We start from the raw sequence: 24,122 nt of genomic DNA on the forward strand, positions 1-24,122 counted from the left end.
TGCTGCGGAAGGATATTTTAGATTATTTGTGAATGTGAGGCATGAACTTCACGTCTTTTCTAAGAGGACAATGTTTCTTCTCAGCAAGAACGTTAGCAGAGTAAATGGTTGGTAAATGGCCAGTTAGCTGAAAGACATTTAAACAAAGACAAACCAACAATAATAATTCAGATTATTTAGCGAGCTATAACAATTTTTTATATGAGCAGTACACTGCTTTTCAAACCAGAAGCAAGAGTGAGTCAGAAAATCTCTTACTAATTCACAAAATGATGTGGGCCAGTGGAATTTTTAAGGTGTGAATACTCTCTTTATTAAGCCTTGTATTGTACCCCGTGTCCTCCATATCCTGTCTGTTCATAATAGCATAGTGTTGCTGTTCCTTTATGTCTGCAGCCGGCATTATGCTGGTTTCTGAGAGGAGAACAGAGGAGGGATTTGAGCTGCACTTTGGGCTTAACTACCTGGGCCATTTCCTGTTGACCAACCTGTTGTTAGGTGTGCTGAAGAAGTCTGGCAAACCTGGGAAATGTTCACGAATAGTCATTATGTCATCAGCTACTCACTATGGAGGAAGATTATCTCTGGAAGACTTGCAGGGAAGGTTAGAACATACAAACACACACATTCATATCAGATTGTACTCCATTGTTCGCAAAAGAATTCGCAATAACGATAAAACCCCAATATCTTTTTAATAAATAAATATGCTACCAGTCAAATTCATCCTTCATTTTGTTTAGTTGGGTTTTCTTTTTTTTTGGCCAATGAATCACTCTCAGAGGATTTAATGCAAGAGGAGTGGTGAATTATTTATGCTATTATCGTATGTGTAGGCATAACCCAATATTGATAATCATTGCTCTTAATGTCACATGTATTGTCAATTGCGTTCATCCCCTCTACCACCCCTAAATGGCAGCATGACAAAACAAACCAAGAAGTGAGAACTATTAAAATATGTGTATTTAACTCTGATATGTAGATATGATATCAGACGCTTTTAACATAGGAGTACTCTATTATCATACAATCCAAAGTGGGTTAAAAAACCCTACAACACACATGTACGTCGCAAACCGTTGTAAATATGTGTTAAACACGGATCTTCCTGTAGTTTGGACCTGTCCTTTCTGTTGCCATCTGCCTGCTCCTGAAAATATGGCTATTCTTCTAACCTATTTTTCCAGCCCTGCTGTTATTGCTTTTCAGTCTTAAGTGTCTTCATCCATTACGGCAGTCTTGTACTGCAGAGACTTGCTACATCTCAAGGACGTAGTTGCTATAACATGCAGCGTGATTCAGAGCACCGTGTGTGTATTGATTGACTGAGCGCTGCAAAGCCCCCTGGGAGGCTGAACGGGCGGTTATAAGCGTTACAATAAATACCAACTAACAACAAATCCAATACAGCAAACAAGGTGCCCAACTGGTGAGGACTCGTCACACTGTATGTTTAACATGTATGGGGGGGAGGGCTGTGGGCTGGTGCAGAAGATTGTTAATAATTGTGCCCTTCAAGGTGAAAGAGAAAGACAGGAGGGGTGGGCACAAAGACATCTGCTGGTATAAATAACGAATAAATGAGTCAGCTGAAAGATTAGACTTGGATTTTTTTTTCTAGGGCATTCTGGGACTTTTTCTGACTTTTTTCTGTTTCAATCTGTTTTTGCATAGTTTTGGCAGTTTGAAGGTCAGTGTCTCCGCTAGATGCCCATCGATTTAGATGGCCAACACTTAACACTTAGTTAGACCATGATATAGCAATACAGTGCCCTTCATAATGTTTGTCTTGATTTTTTCTTCTGCCTTCCAGTTTTAGATTTGTAATGAAACAATTTACATATTTGTTACATATAATCGTTTCCTTTACATGCTTTAATACTTGTTCCTGGTCTGAAGAAGAACATGTTTGTCCTTCAAATCTTTGTGTTATAAATGCCTATGAAACTCTTTTGCATAAACCACCTATCATATAGAGACGCCCTGACATCTGTGCTGGTCTGTTATAGAAATAACTGGTTACGAAAATACTAGGTTGTGAAAATGTGCATTTCATATTGACGTTAAAATCTCTCCTAATTTTCTCACCCTCATGCCATCCTAGTTGAGTTTTACTTTTCTTCAGCCAAACGCAGTCAGGGTTTTTTTAAAGTCCCTCTGTAGTCGAGAATTTTATCACTTACGTTTTCATTTGCTAATAATTTCTTCATGCCTTAAAACAGCTTGAATGTAACCAAACCGTGTTTTTGAGATTGTCTTTGGAAGACCACAGTTTTATGGAGAAAATACTTCATTTTTACCCCCGGGGGGGACTTTAAATTATATCCTGGCTCTTCGTAGCTTTGTAATGCCAGTGCTTACGTTTTTGAACCCTCAAAAAGCACATACATTCATCATGAAAAATCCATATGACTCTATGCACTCTGTCGCTTTGTGTCGCCCGTCATTTGAAGTCGTTAGAAGTCATTCCTAGATTTGGTGCTTTAGTAACAGCTTTTGCAGTAGCTCCGCTGCTTTACTCCCATTGTTAGTCGCTCCTGAAATGTGCTCATCATTTGCATAACGTTGAACAATTCTCAACTTTTTTGTGTTGATAGATGCTCATTTCCTGTCACCTAAATGCTAAATGCTTTATTCTTCTTTTCTCCCTCTTTCAGGAAGTGTTATAGTGCCCATGGTGCATATGCCCAAAGTAAACTGGCCCTGCTGCTGTTTTCCTACCACCTGCAGGACAAGTTGTGGGCCAAAGGGGATCCAGTAACGGTTAATACAGTGGACCCAGGCATGGTGGACACCGCCCTGTATGACAATCTGTGCGGCCCGGCCCAGCTGGCCAAGAGGCCTTTTGCAAAACTGCTTTTCAGGGTAAGGCGAATCAGATTACCCTCTATAAAACCTCATTCATCAAGTTTACTGGAGTATAGTAATTGAATGGACATATTCAGAGCCTTATTTTATTGAATTAACCTGACAAACTTTGGAAAGTCAGCCAAACTAGGTCGGAGTCATTGGAGGCTATGAGGTTTATTCATCTAGCTATGCTTGACAGGGAAATCTTAAAGTGTAGACTGACTGGAGCTTTGGTATTCTATGAGGTCATTGTTTTTACTGATTTGTTTGCTTTTGCCACTTTTTTGTGAAGACAGAAAGAGGGCAGGAAAGCCTCTAAAAGTGCTTTTTAAAAACAGCATTTTCAAAAGGCATGAAATATAGAAAGCGCTAAAGCAGGGTCATTGCAATCTCACATTATTATTAATTTATATCAAAACATATTAACAATATGACTTTTTCCACTAAAACTGTCACGATCGTAGGGGTGGAAGAACCCAAGCGCAGGCAGGCAGTGACGGAGTTAACAAAACAAGACTTTAATAATAAATACAAAAGACTAAACAAAAACCCACGATGGGGTGCAAAACAGAACAATAACTAGGACACGGAAACAGAAAAAGAAATCAAAACAAAACACTTCCCATAAGAGGGCAAAAACTGAACTAAATCAAAAACGAGACACTACGTATAAACACTTACGGGGACAACAGGCAACATAGCAAACATGGTAAAAAAGGCACACGACTGTGAACGCAAACAGAACACCAGCATACACACGTAATCCACGAACACAAGACAAAGAAACAAGAGGGTATTTATAGAGAGAGACAAACGAGGGATAACGACACAGGGCAGGTGTGGGTAATCAAACACTTAGGGAAAGATAACAAGGAAACGAGAGGAATGGGGCCAATGACAAGACACTGGAGAGAAAGTATATTATTGTCCAAAGGACAACAATAAGTTTCTCTCCACACATAACCAAAGACTTTGCCATGGCTCTGCTACAGGACCAAGAAAAACATGACTAAAGAAGCAGAGCCATGACAGAAGCCCCCCCTTTAATGAGCACCTCCAGGTGCTCACCAAGGGGTAGACGGACAGGACAAGGAAGACTGAGACAAAGACAAGACCAGACAAAACATGGAGAACAGAATCAGTGGAAGACAAGACAAAATAACAATGGGACTAGGGTGGGACATCAAAAATAACAAACATGGGAGGGGTGGTAGGGCAAAACAAGAGTTCACGGGGGGAAAACCAAAAGGGTTGGGGGGAACAGTCCCAGTCCCCGGCTGCGCTCGAGGGCGCGGAGTCCTGGGGGGAACAGTCTTTGGCCCTGGGAGTCTCCCAGGGACCGGCTGGAAAGGGCTGGGTGCCGGCTGGAAGGCCGGCAGGACAGGGCTTGACGCCGGCTGGAGGGCCGGCTGGACATGGCTTGACGCCGGCTGGAGGGCCGGCTGGATCACCGGACTGGAGGGCCGGCTGGATCACCGGACTGGACGCCGGCTGGATCACCGGCTGGGACGCCGGCTGCACCGGACTGGACGCCGGCTGCACCGGCTGGGTTGGAGTCCGCGCCCCCCTCCGCTGCCTCTTCTTCTTCAACCGAACCGCAGGGCCTGTGGTCGGCTGCGAGGCAGCAGTGGAGGGCGTGGCTAGCTCCGCACCGGAGGAGTCTGTAGACACCTCCCCGGACGCCCTCCTTCCTCGCTTGCCACGGAGGGTCGTGGATGGTGGAGATGGATCGGCGGAGCTGGAGGTGGGCGTATCTGAGTCCCCCAAGGTCACGGTGGCCAGGACGAGGTCTTCTGGGACAGTAGCCAGCGGAGAGGATACCCAGGATGGCGTAGTGGGCCATGGTTCGTCCCGGTTGACCACGTACCTGAGCATGTCACCAAAGTACAGGGGACTCAGCATCCTCATCTCGCTGGGCTTGAGGGGTTCGGTGAGACAGCTGTTAAAAATTACGGTAAGATCCTTCTCACCGAACCCCGTCTCTGCCGCCGCATCCAGGAAGGTACGGGCAAACTCCCGTACCCCCCGATCTCCCTGGCGAAGCCCGAACAATAACCGGGTCTGGCGGGCTCGCAGGGAACTGTCCATACCTGCTGGGTTCGTAGAGGGTTCGTGGATTCTGTCACGATCGTAGGGGTGGAAGAACCCAAGCGCAGGCAGGCAGTGACGGAGTTAACAAAACAAGACTTTAATAATAAATACAAAAGACTAAACAAAAACCCACGATGGGGTGCAAAACAGAACAATAACTAGGACACGGAAACAGAACAAGAAATCAAAACAAAACACTTCCCATAAGAGGGCAAAAACTGAACTAAATCAAAAACGAGACACTACGTATAAACACTTACGGAGGCAACATAGCAAACATGGTAAAAAGGCACATGACTGTGACACCAGCATACACACGTAATCCACGAACACAAGACAAAGAAACAAGAGGGTATTTATAGAGAGAGACAAACGAGGGATAACGACACAGGGCAGGTGTGGGTAATCAAACACTTAGGGAAAGATAACAAGTAAATGAGAGGAATGGGGCCAATGTCAAGACACTGGAGAGAAAGTATATTATTGTCCAAAGGACAACAATAAGTTTCTCTCCACACATAACCAAAGACTTTGCCATGGCTCTGCTACAGGACCAAGAAAAACATGACTAAAGAAGCAGAGCCATGACAAAAACATTATGGGCCGGTTTCCCGGACAGGGCTTAGTTTAAGACAGGACTAGGCCTAAGATAAATTAGGATGTTTAAGTTGTTTTTAAAATCATACTTTTCAACATGTATTTGTGCATCTTGAATTCACACTGATACAGTATATTTTAAGATATGTCAGTGCAGGTTGTTTTCGATCAAGACACTTCTAACATTTAAGTTAGGCTGGGACAAGGCTTATGCCCTGTCTGGGAAACCGGGTTAAAAGCTCCAAGAATTAGATATATTTTATCAGTTTAATATGTGTGCTTCAGATACAGTGTCTATGTGTGTAACACGCTTCAGAGTGACTGACAGTGGCTGCTGTGAAATCTGCAGTGGTGAATGACAACACTTTATGACAAATCCACCTGCTCCAATATGTTGCAGTAAGGCATTGTGACAGCACAGCATATCCCAGCAGACACTGTTCTCACTTTCTCTCTTTTCTCATCTCTTGGAATTCATCTTGAAATCTTAATGTTTGGAGCCACTATGTCAGGGTGAACAATAATTGGATTCATCTTGTCTTTCTGCTTCAAAGGGGTGTGTGTGTGTGTGTGTGTGTGTGTTGTGTTTTAATCAGATATTATTCTTTCATCTGCTTTAAGAATTGTTGTACATCTCTTGAATTATGGTTCAGTGGATGTGGATGGAAAAGAGAAAATCAAAAACTGTATCTGAAATTGCACAAAATATCAGTGTTTCTTCAGCCATTTTTATATCCCAGGGTTGATTTTAAATAAAGCTTCCAGGTTACATTCTGATTACATAGATTACATTCTCTATAGATAACTATCAATGTCTTACCATCACAGAATGTGTGGTTAAAAATGTGGTGAAACTAAATCTTGATGACATTTTATAATTTAAGTATTAACATTTTAATGATAATGAATGCACATAGGCTTTTTTGGTGAAGCAGATATGCCGCACTACTGCTACTGCTGTTATTGCTGCTGCTGGCATAAATGAAGGCTTTTGCCGATTGATACAAACTGCTACAAGCAAAGTATGGAGAACCACTGTAGCAGATCGAGGCAGGTGGTGCTGGGGAAGGAGGAGGGCTAGGAAAAAATCCCATGGCGAACGGCACTAAATTGAGCCAGGACAGAACAGATTACATAAAATGGAAATATCGATTGGCTATGCTGCCGGATTTTTAAGTACATCTGATGCACGTTAGAGTTTCATGACTGAACTATGGATACAAGTAAATGGGGGAGCTAAGGTTTTCTGAATAGAAAGCACAGTAACATTTACATTTCTCAGCTGACATTTTTTGGTTACTAGCAGAATATAGTGGACAGTATATGAAAATCCTAACAATGTTCAATGACCTTAGTCTCCTTAGAAGAGAATTCTTTGCACAAACAATAAAATGTGTAATCTGTTGAATACAAATGTAATTTCCTTGAAACTCGTACTCTTGTGGATGTGGGATTTGTTGATATGTTGATTTATTGTGATAGTTATCAGCATGGTAATATCCTTTGCAGATTAATCCTGTGCCATATGCACACATAATTGCATGCAGCATAGAGAATCTGTCAAAAAAACCCTGAAATTATGTGTCTTAAAATGTATAAAAGAAAAGATAACAAATTATGAATGTCTTGACGGGAAATGTTATGACAGGCAAAGAAATTGAAAATATTCATCCACTATAAAAAATTAAATGCTTCATAAAGTCATGACAAGACAATTGTAATAGTTAGAGTTTTTCCGAGGGCTGAAAATAAACTTGGAAAGCATATTCTAAAAACATAATGATGTATTTAAATTAGGGATGGGCATTTTTCCATAATTTCATATTCAAATATTTGAGCTCATAAAAACAAATATTCAAATGTTTGTTTATTTAAATTAAGTTAATAAAGAAGTAATTTCTTATGTTTTTATTTAGTCACAATTTCACATCAAGCTTCATGTTTAATTATCATCTGTCATGACTCACTTAGGCGGAGACTCAAATGCGGAAAAAGGTCTTTATTTCCAAACAAACAAGAAAACAAAACAAAACACAGTCCTTGGGTGACACCACAGGCAGCAGAATAATTAACGGGGATAGGACTCAACCCTTTGTAGACTCACGAGGAGAGAATCCGAGGTGTCACCAGCAGGAGATCCGGGGCACCAACGGGGACTGGGCAGAGGGGTGATCTATAGACAGAGGCTGGAGTGACGAGATAAGAGAAATGAGCAACTATCAAGACTAAGTATAATCTAAGACTATGGCAGTAAGAACTGACAAAACACAACGGTCTCTTGTCCCGTACAAGAGAACAGCAGGGAATAATTAGGGAACCTAATTTATGGAGAGCGGCTACATGTGTGAAGGCTATGAGGTAATAAGAAACCGGTGAGAGAGAAAAGAATGAATGGGAGAACACTGGGGCGGGGTGAGTGACCAGACACAGAGCACATGGCGAGCTGTCAAAACAAAGCATCATGTACTCGACAGAACAACACACACACACAAAGCCCCGAAGTGATCGGGATCACTACAATCATTAAATATTCATAGCGCACTAATATTATATCGTGTATATAGATTTTTAATGTTGAAAAGATTAGCAACATACGTCATCTGAGGAAGATATTGGTACACAAATTCATTATGAACTACTTGCTTATTAACATGCATATTGGTTATATAGTAGTATGTATAAAGCACACATTAATGCCTTTTTCTGCATTGCCTTATTCTACATCCCTTAATCCTACCCAATACCTACACCTAAAAACTACATTGTAAGCAATAATTAGGAGTTTATTGAGGCAAAAGTCGTAGTTAATTGATAGTTAATAGTGAGAATTGGTCCCTATTCTAAAGTGTGACCGATGTTTACTCATCCTGCTGACCACCCCTGCATATAAATATTGTTTTCTTTGTCGTTTCATGGTTGGTGTCTGTTTTGTTTACCTTTGCATTCCATTTGCACCAATAAAAAAAATCAACTAAGGTAACTAAGGAATTACAGCGCATTTTAAAACAAACAACAAAAAAACATCCGTGCAAAATAATTTACAGGCTGTAACTTGAAGGCGACGACCCTATTACGTTCTTAGGAGGAAAATACTGGCTTTTAGGTATGTAAAAAGGTGCCAGTCTTATGCTAAGGCCAAATTCATTAACATTAGTTGCAGTGAAATGTACATTTTCATGTTTCAAGTTGTTGCGATTAGCATTAGTTAATATATTTTAATGAACAAATATGAATTTACAAAGAAAAACAGCTCCGAACAAGACATTGTAATAAATAAATTAATGTGGTTACACTTTATTTTAGTGCCCGTGTTACAGTGTAATTATACATTTAAGTACTGAGTAATAAAAATGAACTACATGTACTTACTATAGGGTTAGGGTTTGGTTTGGGGTTAGTTACATATAACTATGCATAATTTATAGTAAATACATCTAACATGTGTAACAAGGGCACCGTAACATAAAGTGTTATCATTAGGAGTGTAACGGTTCTCGGTAAATAATTGAACCGCACGGTTCTCCGCCAACGGTTCGGCACACGGTCCAACGCGCTTGGACCGTGGCTCATCTTAAATCTGACGACGCATTTATAATATGGTTCGTTAAAAATTATAATGCATAAAACAGACTGACAAAGTTCAGCTAATGTATGTTTGTCGATGGATACACATTTAATACCTACAACAAATCAAATAACATAGACAAATTTCAATAGGATTGACGTATGTTGTAATATGACCAGTCATTTATGCTGTCATCACCCGGGTGTTGTGAGCGCGCGAGTGCAGGTGAGACCTGAACAGCACATTTTGCTATTTAAACTAAACTCATTCAAGCCTTGTCAATTTAAACATTTAAGTGCAAGATGATGCACAAGAAAACTCGCTTGCGCACTGTGAGAAGATCCGAAGCGCGCATAAGGAAAGTCTCAGAAATGGCGCAAATATTGAGTTGTCTTTGAATCACTTAAACGGACAAATTCACACACGAAGTAGGAACAACATGCCCCTCTTGTCGAGTATCTTAACAAACATAATAGGTTATGTCTTAAGTGAACGGACGAAAAACAACGCATGTGTACAGTTTCAGTGTACTGGATCCGTTTCATTCCTCTTAAAGCGACAGCAGCATATTCCTGCTGTCTGTTAAAAGTCAAGGAAATCACTCACTGCTTGTGACTCAATAGCTTCTGTAACTTCAATTATGATTTGTCTTTATTTAATTTGTACATATGCAATGTTGTGTTTTATTTGATTACTTTAATCCATTTCTACCTTAAAAGGTGTATATAGTATCTTATTTCATTTTCTGCTTTGCTCTGTTGTTTTATTAGTGCTGTTACTTGTAGCTTGATTATTTGTTCTTATTTTTATTTGTCAGTAGTCCCTTTTCCCTGAACGTAGCACAAATCGAACCGAACCGAAACCGTGATCCTAAAACCGTGACACAGACCGAACCTTGAGTAATTTGAACCGTAACACCCCTAGTTACCATCAATGTTAATAAGTTATTATTACGTTGGTATTTTATTCTTAATGTAAGTAATGTTAAGGAATTCTGTGGCTCACCAGTTTTTAAAAAATTTTAATGTGGTGATGTGAGCCACGCATAACACACGATCCGGGCAGGTGTAAACTTACACCTGCCCGGAAGTTTACATGTGTATTATTGTAAGTTTACATGTGTAAACTTACAATATTTAAACTAGCTTGCGATCCGAATAAACAAAGATTTAGGAACACATACAACAGATTTTTTTATATTTTCTGTATAATATAAAGTCATTACAGATGAAGTGAAGAAGCGATAAATAAGACGATTCTAATAAGGTCTTCTGTAGCGGTAACTTAACCCTGTGGTGACGCAGTTTTTTATTCTTATGAAAAATATGAATTTTAGGATCTAGCATTTTTAATTTTCGAATAATTATTGCGGGATCGAATATTCTAACATTTGTGCACATCCCTAGTTTATTTTTTTTCTTTCTTTCTGCGTGCAGATTAAACACGAAATATGACTTAAATGAAAAAAAAACTGTGTTTTTAGTAGGATCTATTGACAGAAATTCAAAATAATTTACAAAACTATTTCTTCAGAGGTGTATAAAGACCTTACGGAATGAACCATTATGTTTGTAATACTTTAGAATAAGCTATTTATATCTACATACAGAGAGGGCCTACATACATTGAATTCGCCGCCATGTTTTGTACAGCAGCCCTAAACGGACAAACAACTCTACAACGCGCGGTTCCTCTCCCTCTCCACTGCGGTATCATGGTTAAATGGATTGCGGGATGATCCGAGATCCGTACGGATCGTGCTCTACGGTTCGGAACGCATGTGACCCGCGGATTAACTGAAAGTTTATTCATCATTGAGTAAAAGAGTAAAACGCGCTCACGCTCACTCTCCAGTTTCAGCTCCAACAAGCTCTCGCTCTCTCTCTCTCTCTCTCTCTCTCTCTCTCTCTCTCTCAAGCATCTGGACGAGTACAATATTAAAGAGGTTCCAGATAAACAATGATGCTCAAAACTGCTCCGTCACACAGCTAATATTACAACAACAACATATCTTGGTATGTTAGTATGTTACTCACATACTGATCCGAATCAAAGCAATCTCCTCGGAGGTGATTTTTAGACAATCTTTCTTTCCAACGTTTCTCTGCTGGAAAGTATCTCCATAGATATTCTGCTAAAAGCCTTAGTACCGCGGGTCCTAACGTGTCTCTGCTGGAAGGTTTTTATAATATTAACACATGTCCTAGCTCCTCCCCAAACTTTTTATTTTATGTAATAAATAAGACATCGCTCTTTCTACAGTCCTTCTAATGCCCGCAAAATCTCTTCCCTGCGTGAACATGAGAACGACATCTTTTTGTACTGTGGTGGCCACCATCGTGTTTGGACTGAGTGATTCATTGCAAATCCATAATACGACGCTAGTGGCCACTGTTAATCAAAAACTGCTCCTTTAAATAACTGAAGTTGGTTTTTTGGAACTGTCTGTGTTCCAAATAAAGAAAGTAAAAAACAACCTATAAAATTGAGGTAACAATTTGCACTCACTTTAAAGGAGTATATTCTACCCCATATTTTTAAGTAAAGAGCACCTAAATTTATAAGTTATACAAACTAAATTAAATTGGGTAAATTTTACCTTATATATTATACAAGTAATTACTTAATAAAATTGGGTAATTTTTACCCTTTGACAGCAGGTATTGTTCATCTACCCAATTGTTATTAGTAATGTACTGTATATAGCCAATATAAAGAATTAAATGTTACTTATTAAAAGATGGTTGAATTTACTTAAAAATAGTGAAAGGAGACTGTAATTACATTTTTCCAATGAACACACTTTATTTTTTAAACACTTAAATCCTCTTACATTCAATTTCTAGTGACATACCACTTCACTTTTACATATTACTTCTTGAACATCTTCCATTTTAAAATAAACATGGACTGCTGACTCAAACATTTCATCTTTAAAATGTTAGACCCTAATGCAAGTACAAAAGAGCCCTTCTATTCAAGTTCAAATACAACTATTGCTCACATTACAAATTCTTGAACATTTTGTATTTAAAAACAAACCAATGTCTTCACTGAATGTCAAAATATACATTCAAAGCTATTTTCTTATTCTTAACATCAATTTCAATTGACATACAAGTCCTGCTCAGCTGTGGGATTATGCATCACCAGCACTTTCACTATGTTTGCCTTTCAAGTTCCCTTTCTGTCGGTCTCTCGACATTGTGTCGAACCGACAGAATGGGGTTTGTCTTGAGAACCTATCATCTTCTGAGTATTTAGAAAAGGCCAATGAAAATTGGCGAATGAAATTTGCATGCCAGGCTCCTCCCCGGATGTCCGGGTATAAGAGGGAAGCCGGCGTGCTCATTCATTCACCTTTTGTTCTTCAGAGCCTACGCATCTGATGAGCTTCTCTACGATCTGGGTGATCATTCTTTCTGCTGGAATCTACGACGTGGACAGCGGACGGTCCCTTCCTGCAGTGACTCTCCCCTGGGCGTCTCGGCAGTTCCGGAGGTGTTCGAGCAAATTTCCTTTTCTAAAAGAGCAAATTTCTCCAGCGTGGCTTGTCCCGCTGTTCTCATGGGTGCAACACACTCATCGAGGAGGGGGACGGACACAATGCCTGCTTCCAGTACGCTGGGGCAGACGTTGTGGATACGTCCTGCCCGCACTGCGGGCGGTGACGATTCAGACGTTGCGTCACAGGTGGCTGTGTTCCCACGGGACTCAGCCACCACCTCGTTTGCTCCCCGTTCCGTGGCGGCAGGACTACGGCCCTGCCGTCCGCTACGGCAAGCAGCGAGGGTGATATGAGGATTACTGTGAGCGATAATCCGCCAGCCACTGGCTCACGGACCGTTCACACCTCATCTCGCTCGTCTGTCCTTCCCCAGGAGACGGTCCGCCGTCTTATTCCTCAATCACGTATTCGGACACGATGCGTGATGATGAGAGGTCTCTTGCAGCATCGGGGGGTGACGTACTGCCATCGACTCCGACGATTCCCGGCTCCCTCCCTCGGGGGGTCGAGCCCAGGAAGAAACGGACGTCGAGATGTCAGCCATGCTTTCCCGGGCCGCCGTGAGCGTTGGGTTGCAGTGCCCGCACTGCCTTTCCCGGCGCTCGCGGCTGGTTACATGGCGCCTCGGGTTTGAGCGCGGCTCCGAGCCGCGCCCGCCCCCAGTGCCGTGTTTACCGGAAGTGCATGAGGAACTTGGTAAGACCTGGAACGCCCCTTTCCGGCACGTTTCACGTCAAACAAAGTTCGTCACCCTCTCTTCCCTCGAGGTGAGACAGCTGGAGGATACGTTGTTGTCCCCCAGGTGGAGTTGCCGCCGCGGTGCTCGTGCCCGTAGGCGGCGCCACCTGTGGGGGGGGCGACCTAGACTCCCGTCCAAGGCATGTGGTGTCTCGGCATCTCTGGTGTCGAGAGCTTACATTGCGCGGACCAAGCTGCCTCCTCTCTCCACGCTATGGCTCCTGCCAGGCCAGGGCGTTGAGAGAGCTCCACGAGGGTAAGACCGACCCAGGCGTATGCAGGAACTCCGCGCCGCCACCGACCTCGCTCTAGGGCGACCAAGGTGACCACGCGGGCCCTGGGTCGGACGATGTCCACACTTGTGGTCCATGAGAAACTCCTCTGGCCGATCCTTGCGCAGATGAGTAACGCTGAGAAGGTCCGCTTTCTCGACGCACCCGTCTCGCAAGGGGGGGGCTGGTTGGTGTTACTGTCGAGTGAGGCCTCCCCGGAGGATTCTCGACAGTAAAGAAGCAGTCCTCCGTGCCGCGACTCGGCCGCCTCGGCCGTCGAGTCCCGTGCAATGTCTGCTTCCCGGCAGCCCTGGTCCTCTTCGACGCCCTCCAGCTCTGGCGCCCCCACTCAGGCGGCCCCCCCTGGAGGCGACAGCGAAGAGGAGACCATCCCCCATCAGGCCGCGGCGAAGCGGCCCTCATGGGAAGACCTCAGGGGATCGAGGCTACCATTGGGCCCGACCCCAGCCACATCGCTGGGTAGTCGGATAGGGACGGATCCTGCCCCGTCTCTCCATCTGCTGGCCCCTCCGGGGGGCTAGCGCCACTTACTCTCTAAGGAGAGTTTCCTCTCTCTCGGGGTTATCACAGCCGCTCCCACCCTCTGCACGACGGTGAACGGCAAACTCGACGTTGCGTCATGGTGAAGCGCAATGTCGAGTATAAACACTAGCCCTCAGCACTCTCAGTCAGACAGTGCATTGAGCTGCGCAGTCACCAGGCAGGAAAAACAGCAGAGCTGATCTCCTCCCCGGGGGACTTCCCCCGGCAAGGAATCCGTACTGCTAGCCATTGAACCACCCCCCGGGGGGACGATGAAAAAGATCGTACCTTTAGTCCCGTCTCATTTCTGGGAGCCTGTCCGGCTTCCCAGACTGTCAGGCTGGCTAGGGAAGACGATCCGTCTCAGCTACGCGATCCAGTCGCCTCACGCCCGTCAAGTTCAAGGCGATATACCTCAGTCAGAGGATATTCCCGTACTTCGGGCCGAGGTCGCCATCCTTCTGGTGAAGGGAGTGATCAAGCCCGTCTCACCAGCCGAGATGTGCAACGGGTTTTACAGCCTGTACTTCATTGTCCCCAAGAAAGGCGGGCGCCCTATCTTGGGTCTGTGTGTTCTGAACAGGCACCTACTGTACACAATAGCTGCCTTTCAGGTTGATCACGCAGAAGCGCATCCTGACGTCCGTCAGGTGTCAGGACCGGTTCATGGCAGTCGACCTGAAGGACATGTACTTCATGTCTCGATCCTCCCTCGACATCGGCCGTTCCGACGGTTCGCGTTTGAGGGACAGGCATATCAGTACAGGGTCCTCCCCTTCGGTCTGTCCCTGTCTCCACTAGTCTTTACGAAGGTCGTGGAAGCCGCTCTCCTTCCCCGTAGGGAAGGGGGTGTGCGGGTACTAACTATCTCGACGACTGGCTGAAGTTTTGGCACACTCTCGAGATCTGTTTTGTACACACAGGGCCCTGGTGCTCCGGCACCTAGATCGGTGGGGCTACAGGTCAACTGAGAAAAGAGCAAGCTCTCCCCGGTGCAGCGCATCCTCTTTCTCGGTTAACTCGACTCTGTCCTCACGAGCGGCCCCGCTCACCCCCCGGGGGGGCGCGAGACCCGCGACAAGGAAGCCCGCACCCTCACGGCCTCCCAGAGGCAGCGCGACTGACTAGCGTGCCCGATCAGTGTTGAACTGCCTGAAGTTCAGACAGTCAGCGGTCCCCCTGTAACAAGAGGCTCCTGGGATACATGGCATCCTCGGCGGGGGTGGTCCCCCTCGGGTCGATGCACATACGACCGCTCCAACACTGGCTGCAGAGTCAAGTTCCTTGGAGAGCGTGGAACACCGGCAGCAGGCGCATGGTCACACGCTTTTCTGCCGACACACCCTAACCCCCTGGTCTCCATGACCTTCTTGCGGACAGGGGTCCCCTTTGGGATGCCTCCCTGCAAGGTTGGGGTGCCGTGTGCAACGGGCAAGCAGTGTCGGGGCGGTGGACGGGCCCCCCCTGCGTTTGCATTTCAACTGCCTAGAGTTGTTGGTTGTGCTACTTGCATTTAGGAGGCTACTACCTCTCGTGCAGGGAAGCACGTGCTGGTCCGGTCGGACAGCACAGCTGCTGTGGCGTTTTCTTTCACTCACAGCAGCTAACATGACTCGCCCGACGCCTCCTCCTCTGGAGTCAGCAGGTGATCAGCTCCCTGCGAGCCACACACATCCCAGGCGTCCTGAACCAGACAGCCGATGCGCTCTCTCGTCAGTCGACGCCTCGCGGAGAGTGGCGACTCCCTCCCCGCGCAGCCGGCTCATTTGGGGCAGTTCGGCCAGGCACAGGTGGTCCTGTTGCCTCCCCGGACTCCACCCATTGTCCGCTTTGGTACTCCCTGTCCGAGGTACCCTCGGCACGGATGCCCTTGCGCACAGCTGGCCGCGGGACAAGCGGAAGTACGCTTCCCCCCAGTGAGCCTCATTGCACAGGGCCTGTGCAAGGCCAGGGAAGAGGAGCATCAAGTGGTACTAGTTACGCCCCTTCGGCCTAACCAGGACTTGGTTCTCGGAGCTGAGGCTCTGACAACAACTCCCCCCTGGCCGCTCCCCCTGGCGGACAGCTTCCCCAGGGGAAGGGGCACGTTACGGCATCCCAGGCAAAACCTGGTCTCCATGTCTGGACGGGACGAGGAGATCCTGAGTGACCCACCCCCGGTCCGGTTGGGACGTCACTCAGGCTAGGGCTTCGGCCACTGGGCGGCTATACGCCCATAGGTGGCGCCTCTTCTCGTCCTGGTGCTCTTCTCGGCGAGAAGACCCGCGGAGTTGCTCGGTCGGGTACGAGCTGTCCCGTCCTCAAGAGAGACGGGGGAGTAACCTCTCCCCCTCCACACTGGGAATGTATGTAGCCGCTACGGCCGCTCATCATGACCCAAGTGCTGGGTAGCCTCTGGGACAGCACGACCTGGTCATTAGGTTCCTAAGGGGCGCGAGAGGGTGACCACCTTACCCGCGCTCCGTACCCTCTTGCGACCTAGGTGGCGGGCCTCAAGAGGCCCCGCCCCCTTCGAGCCTCTCGGGGTTGCCGCTCTTTCTCAGTCTTGATAAAGACGGCTTTCCGCATGGCGCTCACCTCCAAGAGGGTAGGGGATCTACAAGCACCCTCCGTGTCCACAGATTGCCTAGAACTCGGGGCCGGGATTCTCACGTTATCTTGAGACCCCGCCCCGGCTACGTGCCCAAGGTTCCCACCACTCTCCCGAGAGACCAGGTGGTGAACCTGCAGGCGCTCCCCACCGGGGAGGAAGACCCAACCTATCCGTGTTTTGTCCAGTACGCGCACGGCGCCTCTACTTGGACCGCACGCAGAGCCCAGAAGCTCTGAGCAGCTCTTTGTCTGTTTCGGAGGTCAGCAGGAGGGCTGTCTCCAAACAGAGGCTGGCGCACTGGATCGTGGATGCCCTCGTTAGGGCATACCGATCTTTTTTCCTGCCCGTTGGGGGTGAGGCACACCCCTCGTGGCTGGCTCAGGGCGCCTCTCTGGCAGACATCTGCGGAGCTGCGGGTTGGGCTATGCCTAACAACTCCGTGAGGTTCTAATACCTACGCGCGGAACCGGTGTCAGCCCGCATCCTGGCAAGGTGTGGGACCGGCAGCCGGTAGGGCATACGCCTGCGGAAGCCCTTCCCCCTCCGGGGGGAGCAGTGGCGATCCCGCCTCACTTCTTTCCCCTCGGGTAAAGAACAGGCATTCCATCCATCACTAAGCACCCTTCCAGGGGACAGGCTGGGCAGAGCAGCCCTGCCCCCTTAGGCCGGGGAACAGTTGAGTTATCTCCCACATAGCTCTAACCGGACCTAGTGCTCCAGACGTGGTAACCCCCCCTCCGTGGGCTGTTCCGTCTGATGTATCCTCATGAATGGTTCCCACCTTGGCAACCCATGACCTCCCCAGGTGGACTCCCACCTTGCGGTTAACTCCTGCAGTCCGCACATTCCTCCCATGAGTTCTCCCCTGATGGTGAGACCATGTGGTGTCTCCACTAATTCCTCCCTACGGTAGGTAGTGGCCTCTGCAGCGTTTTTCCCCCCCAGGGGGGAATAATGCTTACCCAGTGGCCCGTACGGTGCCGGGCGGCTTCTCGCCATTTAGAGAATCAGGCCTCCGCCCGTGACGGCCGGCGTTAGGGGGCTTCCCAACTTTTTGTGGAAAGCTCTGGGTCCCCCTTCCTCTCCACTGGAAGGTCATAATTTCGCGTTAGCGTGTTCGTCTGACTCGCCCAGGCCAGTCAACGTCGCTCCGCAGAGATTGTGACGCGGCTCAGTGCTGTGGCGTTTTCCATAGGAACCCCATTCTGTCGGTTCGACACAACGTCGAGAGACCGACAGAAAGGGAACGTCTTGGTTACGGATGTAACCTCGGTTCCCTGATGGAGGGAACGAGACGTTGTGTCCCTCATGCCACAACACTGGCCGCCCACCCCAGCGGTCGGGGGAGGATGCTTTAGGCTCCTCAGACCAAAGGTGAATGAATGAGCACGCCGGCTTCCCTCTTATACCCGGACATCCGGGGAGGAGCCCGGCATGCAAATTTCATTCGCCAATTTTCATTGGCCTTTTCTAAATACTCAGAAGATGATAGGTTCTCAAGACAAACCCCATTCTGTCGGTTCGACACAACGTCTCGTTCCCTCCATCAGGGAACCGAGGTTACATCCGTAACCAAGACGTTCTCCTACCTGTTAAAAATAAAAACAAAATGCATGTCAATTTTTACATTAGTTAAATAAACATTATTCACATATCCTCTTATGTTGTGAGGGCTGTCTCCATGACATTCACCACCTATATTATCTAATATCTGCGGCTCGCCTCACTTATAACATAACACTTATAACATAACTCACAATATAAGCTATCGCACTCCGCAGTGTCATAGCTTATATTTTCGGGTAAATTCTACCTTGTTTTTTTAAGTTGCCATTATTACTCATAAAAAGTAGGTAGTGTAGGTAGAATGTACCCATTATTATATATTTTATTTGCTGACCAATATTTTTAGGTAAAATTTAACTGATTTTAATGGGTTGTATTTAACACCCTCCAGAATCGTTTTTTACAGTGCACCAACAGCACATCTGGCATCTTTTCTGAACAGTGTAAAGCTTTGGTTGTTAGTGGTTTAACCAAGCAAAAAAATCCTAGATATTAAACAGTATGAGCTTGTACCTCAGCTTTTGCTGCATTTCAAGCACGTAGTCCCCTACAGTAAGAACTTACACTAACAGCTTTAAGAGAAAAGCTTTTCTCCCACTCACTGGTTGTATTGATTCAGCTCAGTATAGAAAAACCTTGTGGCTCCTGTAGTTTCATCTAAATTCCCTAAAATGAGATCTGGAAAAGAGAAAAACAGTGCTCAACCCAATCGCCTGGCCTCAAAGAGAGTCGTTTGAAGTCTGGCGCGGCTGGTGAAAATTGGCCATCCCGTGTAATTGATCCGTCTGGAGGTCATATTCTAACCGACAGTCTGCATATCAATCTCACCAACTGTGTGCAGCTCAACTTTTAGATGCTGTGATGCGTAAAGGAACCGTAACATCTGTAATTAGAATAGTAATTGTAATAAATAACCATTGAAGTTTGTAATTATATTGGGTTCCTGTTGCTCTATTAGTTGAGCATTACTTTAGTAGCACAAAGGTTGTTGGTTTGATACCTGGGGAACATGCATATTAATAAATATGTATAACTTCAATGCACCACTAGGTTAAAAGTCTCTGTAAACATGCGCTAGACAGACAACTCTGTTGTTCTGTTTTGCGCCAAGCAAAAACATCTCCCAGACGTCTGCAGTCTGTTTTCATTCAGTTAACTTTTTACCCAGCTGTTGTTGAACACATCTTGTGTGAATGCCTCTGTACTTATTCTATTTTGACTGTGGATTTAAAAAGTCAAGATTTTGTTCTATTAAAACAGCCCCAGTATGGATTCAATTGATTTGCTGCTGTCAACAACATGTATAAGTGGCAATTACCAGAACTTGCAGCTAAGGATACATGTCAAGTACTTGAGTTCGACTTCAAGTGCCGAATAGAACACAACTGCAAACATGAAACGTTGCAATGCTCGTCACACACAGTATCGAATAAATTTGACTAGTCTGGCATATATGACAAATGCATTTTTAAATAGTCCCAAATAGCAGTTTCCTTCAAAACGATCTTTCTTTGATATGAGTTGTGATTCAATCCATCATCTCTGATTAAAAACTCTGTCCATCCACAGACTCCTGCAGAAGGAGCATCCACGGCCATCTACGCTGCAGCTGCCTCCGAGCTGGAGGGGATTGGCAGACTGTATCTGTACAACGGTCGCAAGACGGAATCATCAGCCATCTCTTATGACGAACAGCTGCAGGCCAGGCTGTGGAAAGAGAGCTGTGCTTTAGTAGTCCTCCTTAAGGCCTGAGAGAACATCAAACTGGCACTGAGCTTTTGGTTGGAATATCTCTGATCCGGCAGTGCTGCTCAGTGAAACCTTGGCCTCATCCCGCAGTTCATACAGAGTCAACCTGAAGAACATTTTAACCTCATGCCTTAAGTTTTTAAGTTGGTTGCCCCAGTTGCCAAATTCTCTTGAAATTATCCCTTTGTCTGTAAATCTTTTCGTTATCATCACAGTGTTCGTTTTTTGAGGCGCAAGTTTTGGTAGGTAGTCCCTTAAGCTCTCAAAAGCTCTTCAGAATCAAGAGAGTGACTTGACTTGGACCTCAACATATCCGTCACACATTCTAACACGTTTTCCGTCCTGATAAGGCTAACCTGTTCTTTTCTTCCTCTTAACTCTGAAACTCTCAAAAGTCTTTTTTTCCGAACTAAGCGGATGAAATTCATGATTTTGACTAATAACCTGCTATCACGTATTCTGCTAAGCTTTTTTGGGTGCTTAATGAATCAGGACCGTTGCAACGGGAGCCCTGATTTTCCTTTGAATTTTATCAACACAGATTAAAGACAATCGCTGGATAAAAGGATTATATGTGAAATCTCAAGCTCTCCAAACTGAGCAAATGTAAGCCAGCCTCTGTTGATTCTCTCAGTTACCACCATGAGATGTTGCGTCTGTCTTTATTATTATAGTTGTATATCTTGTGCGGCTCATACATCGTGTTATTTTGGCCATCAGTCAGTGTCTTTCCTCCTTCTGCCTACCGCATCTAATGGTGTATACACAAACTGAAGCAGGGATAAGCGGGGCCAAAATTTGTCTGGCTAAGCTCTTCGTTTTTCATTTCTCTACTGTGCATTTTGAAACACTGTGTTTAGATTTTTTCACAAAAGAGATGAATTACCTTCATGCCAGGTGCCTCGGTGGTGCCTCCCCCACCTTTTCTCTCCCTGGGGATATTTCATCCAACTGTTCTGTTTGTGACAAATTTGTGATTCCGATGTGTAATAATGTATTTGTGGTGGCTTTCATTTTAATCTCGCTTCTGAACAGTCCTAGGTCAAATGAAACATTTCAAATGTTCACAGATTTTTTTAAATAAATGATGTGGGCTTTTTTTAATGTTGCAAGATGTTTAAACATTCTGATATATTCCATTTATTTCATTCCTATCCTGATGTCTTTTCTAATAGATCTGCGTGCAATAGATTACCACTAAATTCTTGAAAATGTTAAAGTTTACTAAGAAAGTTGCTTCCTAAATAGTAATATCTAAAAGTACTGTGAAATGATTTCCAGGGTAACTTTCCACCCACCAGTGTAACAAATATTGTCATGAGTTTGGTTGCTTTGGATAAAATGCTTCTTTTACCTGTTGAATTCCATTTAAATGTGCTGGTGTTAAAATGTGATCTAATGTCTGTTTTGTGGCATCAATATTGCGTTCTAAGAGAGCTAAACATTTACATTATATCTCCCAGCTAAATCTGTTCTTTTTCAGTCTTGTGAACTGAACAGGATATGCAGCTTTTGGCTGAGAAAGATGTCTTATTCACCCATTTTTATTGGTTTTGATGTTTGCTTTCATTGTCGTCTAGTTTTGCTCATGGTACTGTAATTATGCACCAATCAGGTGACGTGCTGCTGTATTATAATGTATTTAGCATTATAGGAAGTGTAATTAACTTCCATGCACAGATTATAATGATCCAATAGATAAATTATATGGTTGTGAGTCTGAGAAATAAATTAATAACAGTGTTTGGAGTCACCAAATGCTTGATGATAAATGAATCAAGAATTGGTCTCAGCACAAGATGTGCAAAGAGGATTGGGTGTACTTAGCTACTCAACCACATGCACTGTGAATGATTCCAGTGTTTCTGTCATTTGTACGAAATACATGGTGAGAGAAGAGAGTTATTTTGCCAGCTCTTGTGGAAAAGAAAAATGATTTATCTTTCAAGGCACTAAATAAAATGCTGATATCAGTGTTGTTGTATCTGTTGTTCTGTGTTTCTGATGTTTTACGAATGGGAAAGTGTAACTGCATTTGACTTTTACACTGATCAAAAGTATAAACGCAACACTTTTGTTTTTGCCCCCATTTTTCATGAGCTGAACACAAAGATCTAAGCACTTCTCCTTTGCCGAGATAATCCATCCACCTCACAGGTGTGGCATATCAAGATGCTGATTAGACAGCATGATTATTGCACATGCGTGCCTTAGGCTGGCCACAATAAAAGGCCACTCTAAAGTGTGCAGTTTTATTGTATTGGGGGGGTCCGAAAACCAGTCAGTATCTGGTGTGGCCACCATTTGCCTCACGCAGTGCAACACATCTCCTTTGCATAGAGTTGATCAGGTTGTTGCTTGTGGCCTGTGGAATGTTGTTCCTCTCCTCTTCAATTGCTGTGCGAAGTTGCTGGATATTGGCAGGAACTGGAACACGCTGCCGTATACACCGATCCAGAGCATCCTAACCATGCTCAATGGGTGACATGTCCGGTGAGTATGCTGGCCATGCAAAAACTGAATGTTTTCAGCTTTCAGGAATTGTGTACAGATCCTTGCAATATGAGGCTGTGCATTATCATACTGCAACATGAGGTGATGGTCGTGGATGAATGGCACAACAATGGGCCTCAGGATCTCGTCACGGTATCTCTGTGCATTCAAAATGCCATCAATAAAATGCACGTGTTCGTTGTCCATAACATACGCCTGCCCATACCATAACCCCACCGCCACCATGGGCTACTCGATCCACAACATTGACATCAGAAAACTGCTCACCCACACGACACCATACACTCTGTGTGCCATCTGCCCTGTACAGTGAAAACCGGGATTCATCCGTGAAGAGAACACCTCTCCAAAGTGCCAGACGCCATTGAATGTGAGCATTTGCCCACTCAAGTCGGTTACAACGATGAACTGCAGTCAGGTCAAGACCCCGATGAGGACGACGAGCATGTAGTTGAACTTCCCTGAGACGGTTTCTGACAGTTTGTGCAGAAATTCTTTGGTTATGCAAACCGATTGTTGCAGCTGCTGTCGGGGTGGCTGGTCTCAGACGATCTTGGCGGTGAAGATGCTGGATGTGGACGTCCTGGTCTGGTGTGGTTACACGTGGTCTGCGGTTGTGAGGCCGGTTGGATGTACTACCAAATTCTCTGAAACGCTTTGTAGACGGCTTATGGTAGAGAAATGAACATTCAATTCACAGGCAACAGCTCTGGTGGACATTCCTGCAGTCAGCATGCCAATTGCATGCTCCCTCAAAACTTGCGACATGTGTGGCATTGTGCTGTGTGATAAAACAGCACATTTTAGAGTGGCCTTTTATTGTGGCCAGCCCAAGTCACACCTGTGCAATAATCATGCTGTCTAATCAGCATCTTGATATGCCACACCTGTGAGGTGGATGGATTATCTCAGCAAAGTGCTTACTAACACAGATTTAGACAGATTTGTGAACAATATTTGAAAGAAATGTGCCTTTTGTGTACATAGAAAAAGTCTTAGATCTTTGAGTTCAGCTCATGAAAAATGGGGGCAAAAACAAAAGTGTTGCGTTTATAATTTTGGTCAGTGTATCTAAGAGGTTTCATAAAGGTTATCACTAATACATTGTTACATCTTCATGCATTGTGACATGAAATTCAATGTGATAATAATAATGTAATATGTCATAGGTGTATGTTTAGCTTTAAGCAAATGGTTAAATGTTTTCGTTGCGTTGTGACCTGAAATCCACTACTTGAGTGGATGAGTCATTTAAGTTTTTTTCTGTCACTAAAGCCCTAGGCGGTATGTGAGACATATCCAACTCAAGCACATCCAGCACCCACTCTTAAACATGCAAAGATGTCCATGGCTTAGCACACTCACGTATTTAAATAGTGACACAGTTGATTGCTTTATAAATGATACTCTCCCAAACGCAAGCCTTTGCTGTGTTAATATGAGAGTTTTGAAGTGACTTCAAGTACCAATGTCTGTGATGTATTACATTACACAATGCAGGTTTTTGTATGGGTCTAGTCAGTTTGTAACTTA

General features: G+C 44.9%; 1 protein-coding gene across 3 annotated transcripts in view; it reads left to right on the forward strand.

The window, feature by feature from the left end:
• The window catches only part of dhrsx (dehydrogenase/reductase (SDR family) X-linked), a 53,515-nt gene extending 31,464 nt beyond the window's left edge, over window positions 1-22,051 (forward strand). For all 3 annotated transcript variants that reach the window (XM_057330629.1, XM_057330628.1, XM_057330630.1), the window contains 3 exons: window positions 397-604; window positions 2,661-2,868; window positions 19,896-22,051. In XM_057330629.1, coding sequence (XP_057186612.1) covers window positions 397-604; window positions 2,661-2,868; window positions 19,896-20,078 — 599 coding nt within the window. In that variant the 3' untranslated portion in view covers window positions 20,079-22,051. The remainder of the gene's footprint in view (window positions 1-396; window positions 605-2,660; window positions 2,869-19,895) is intronic.
• Window positions 22,052-24,122: the final 2,071 nt, after the last annotated feature.

Source organism: Triplophysa rosa, linkage group LG4 (assembly GCF_024868665.1).
Source record: "Triplophysa rosa linkage group LG4, Trosa_1v2, whole genome shotgun sequence".
NCBI lineage: Eukaryota > Metazoa > Chordata > Actinopteri > Cypriniformes > Nemacheilidae > Triplophysa > Triplophysa rosa.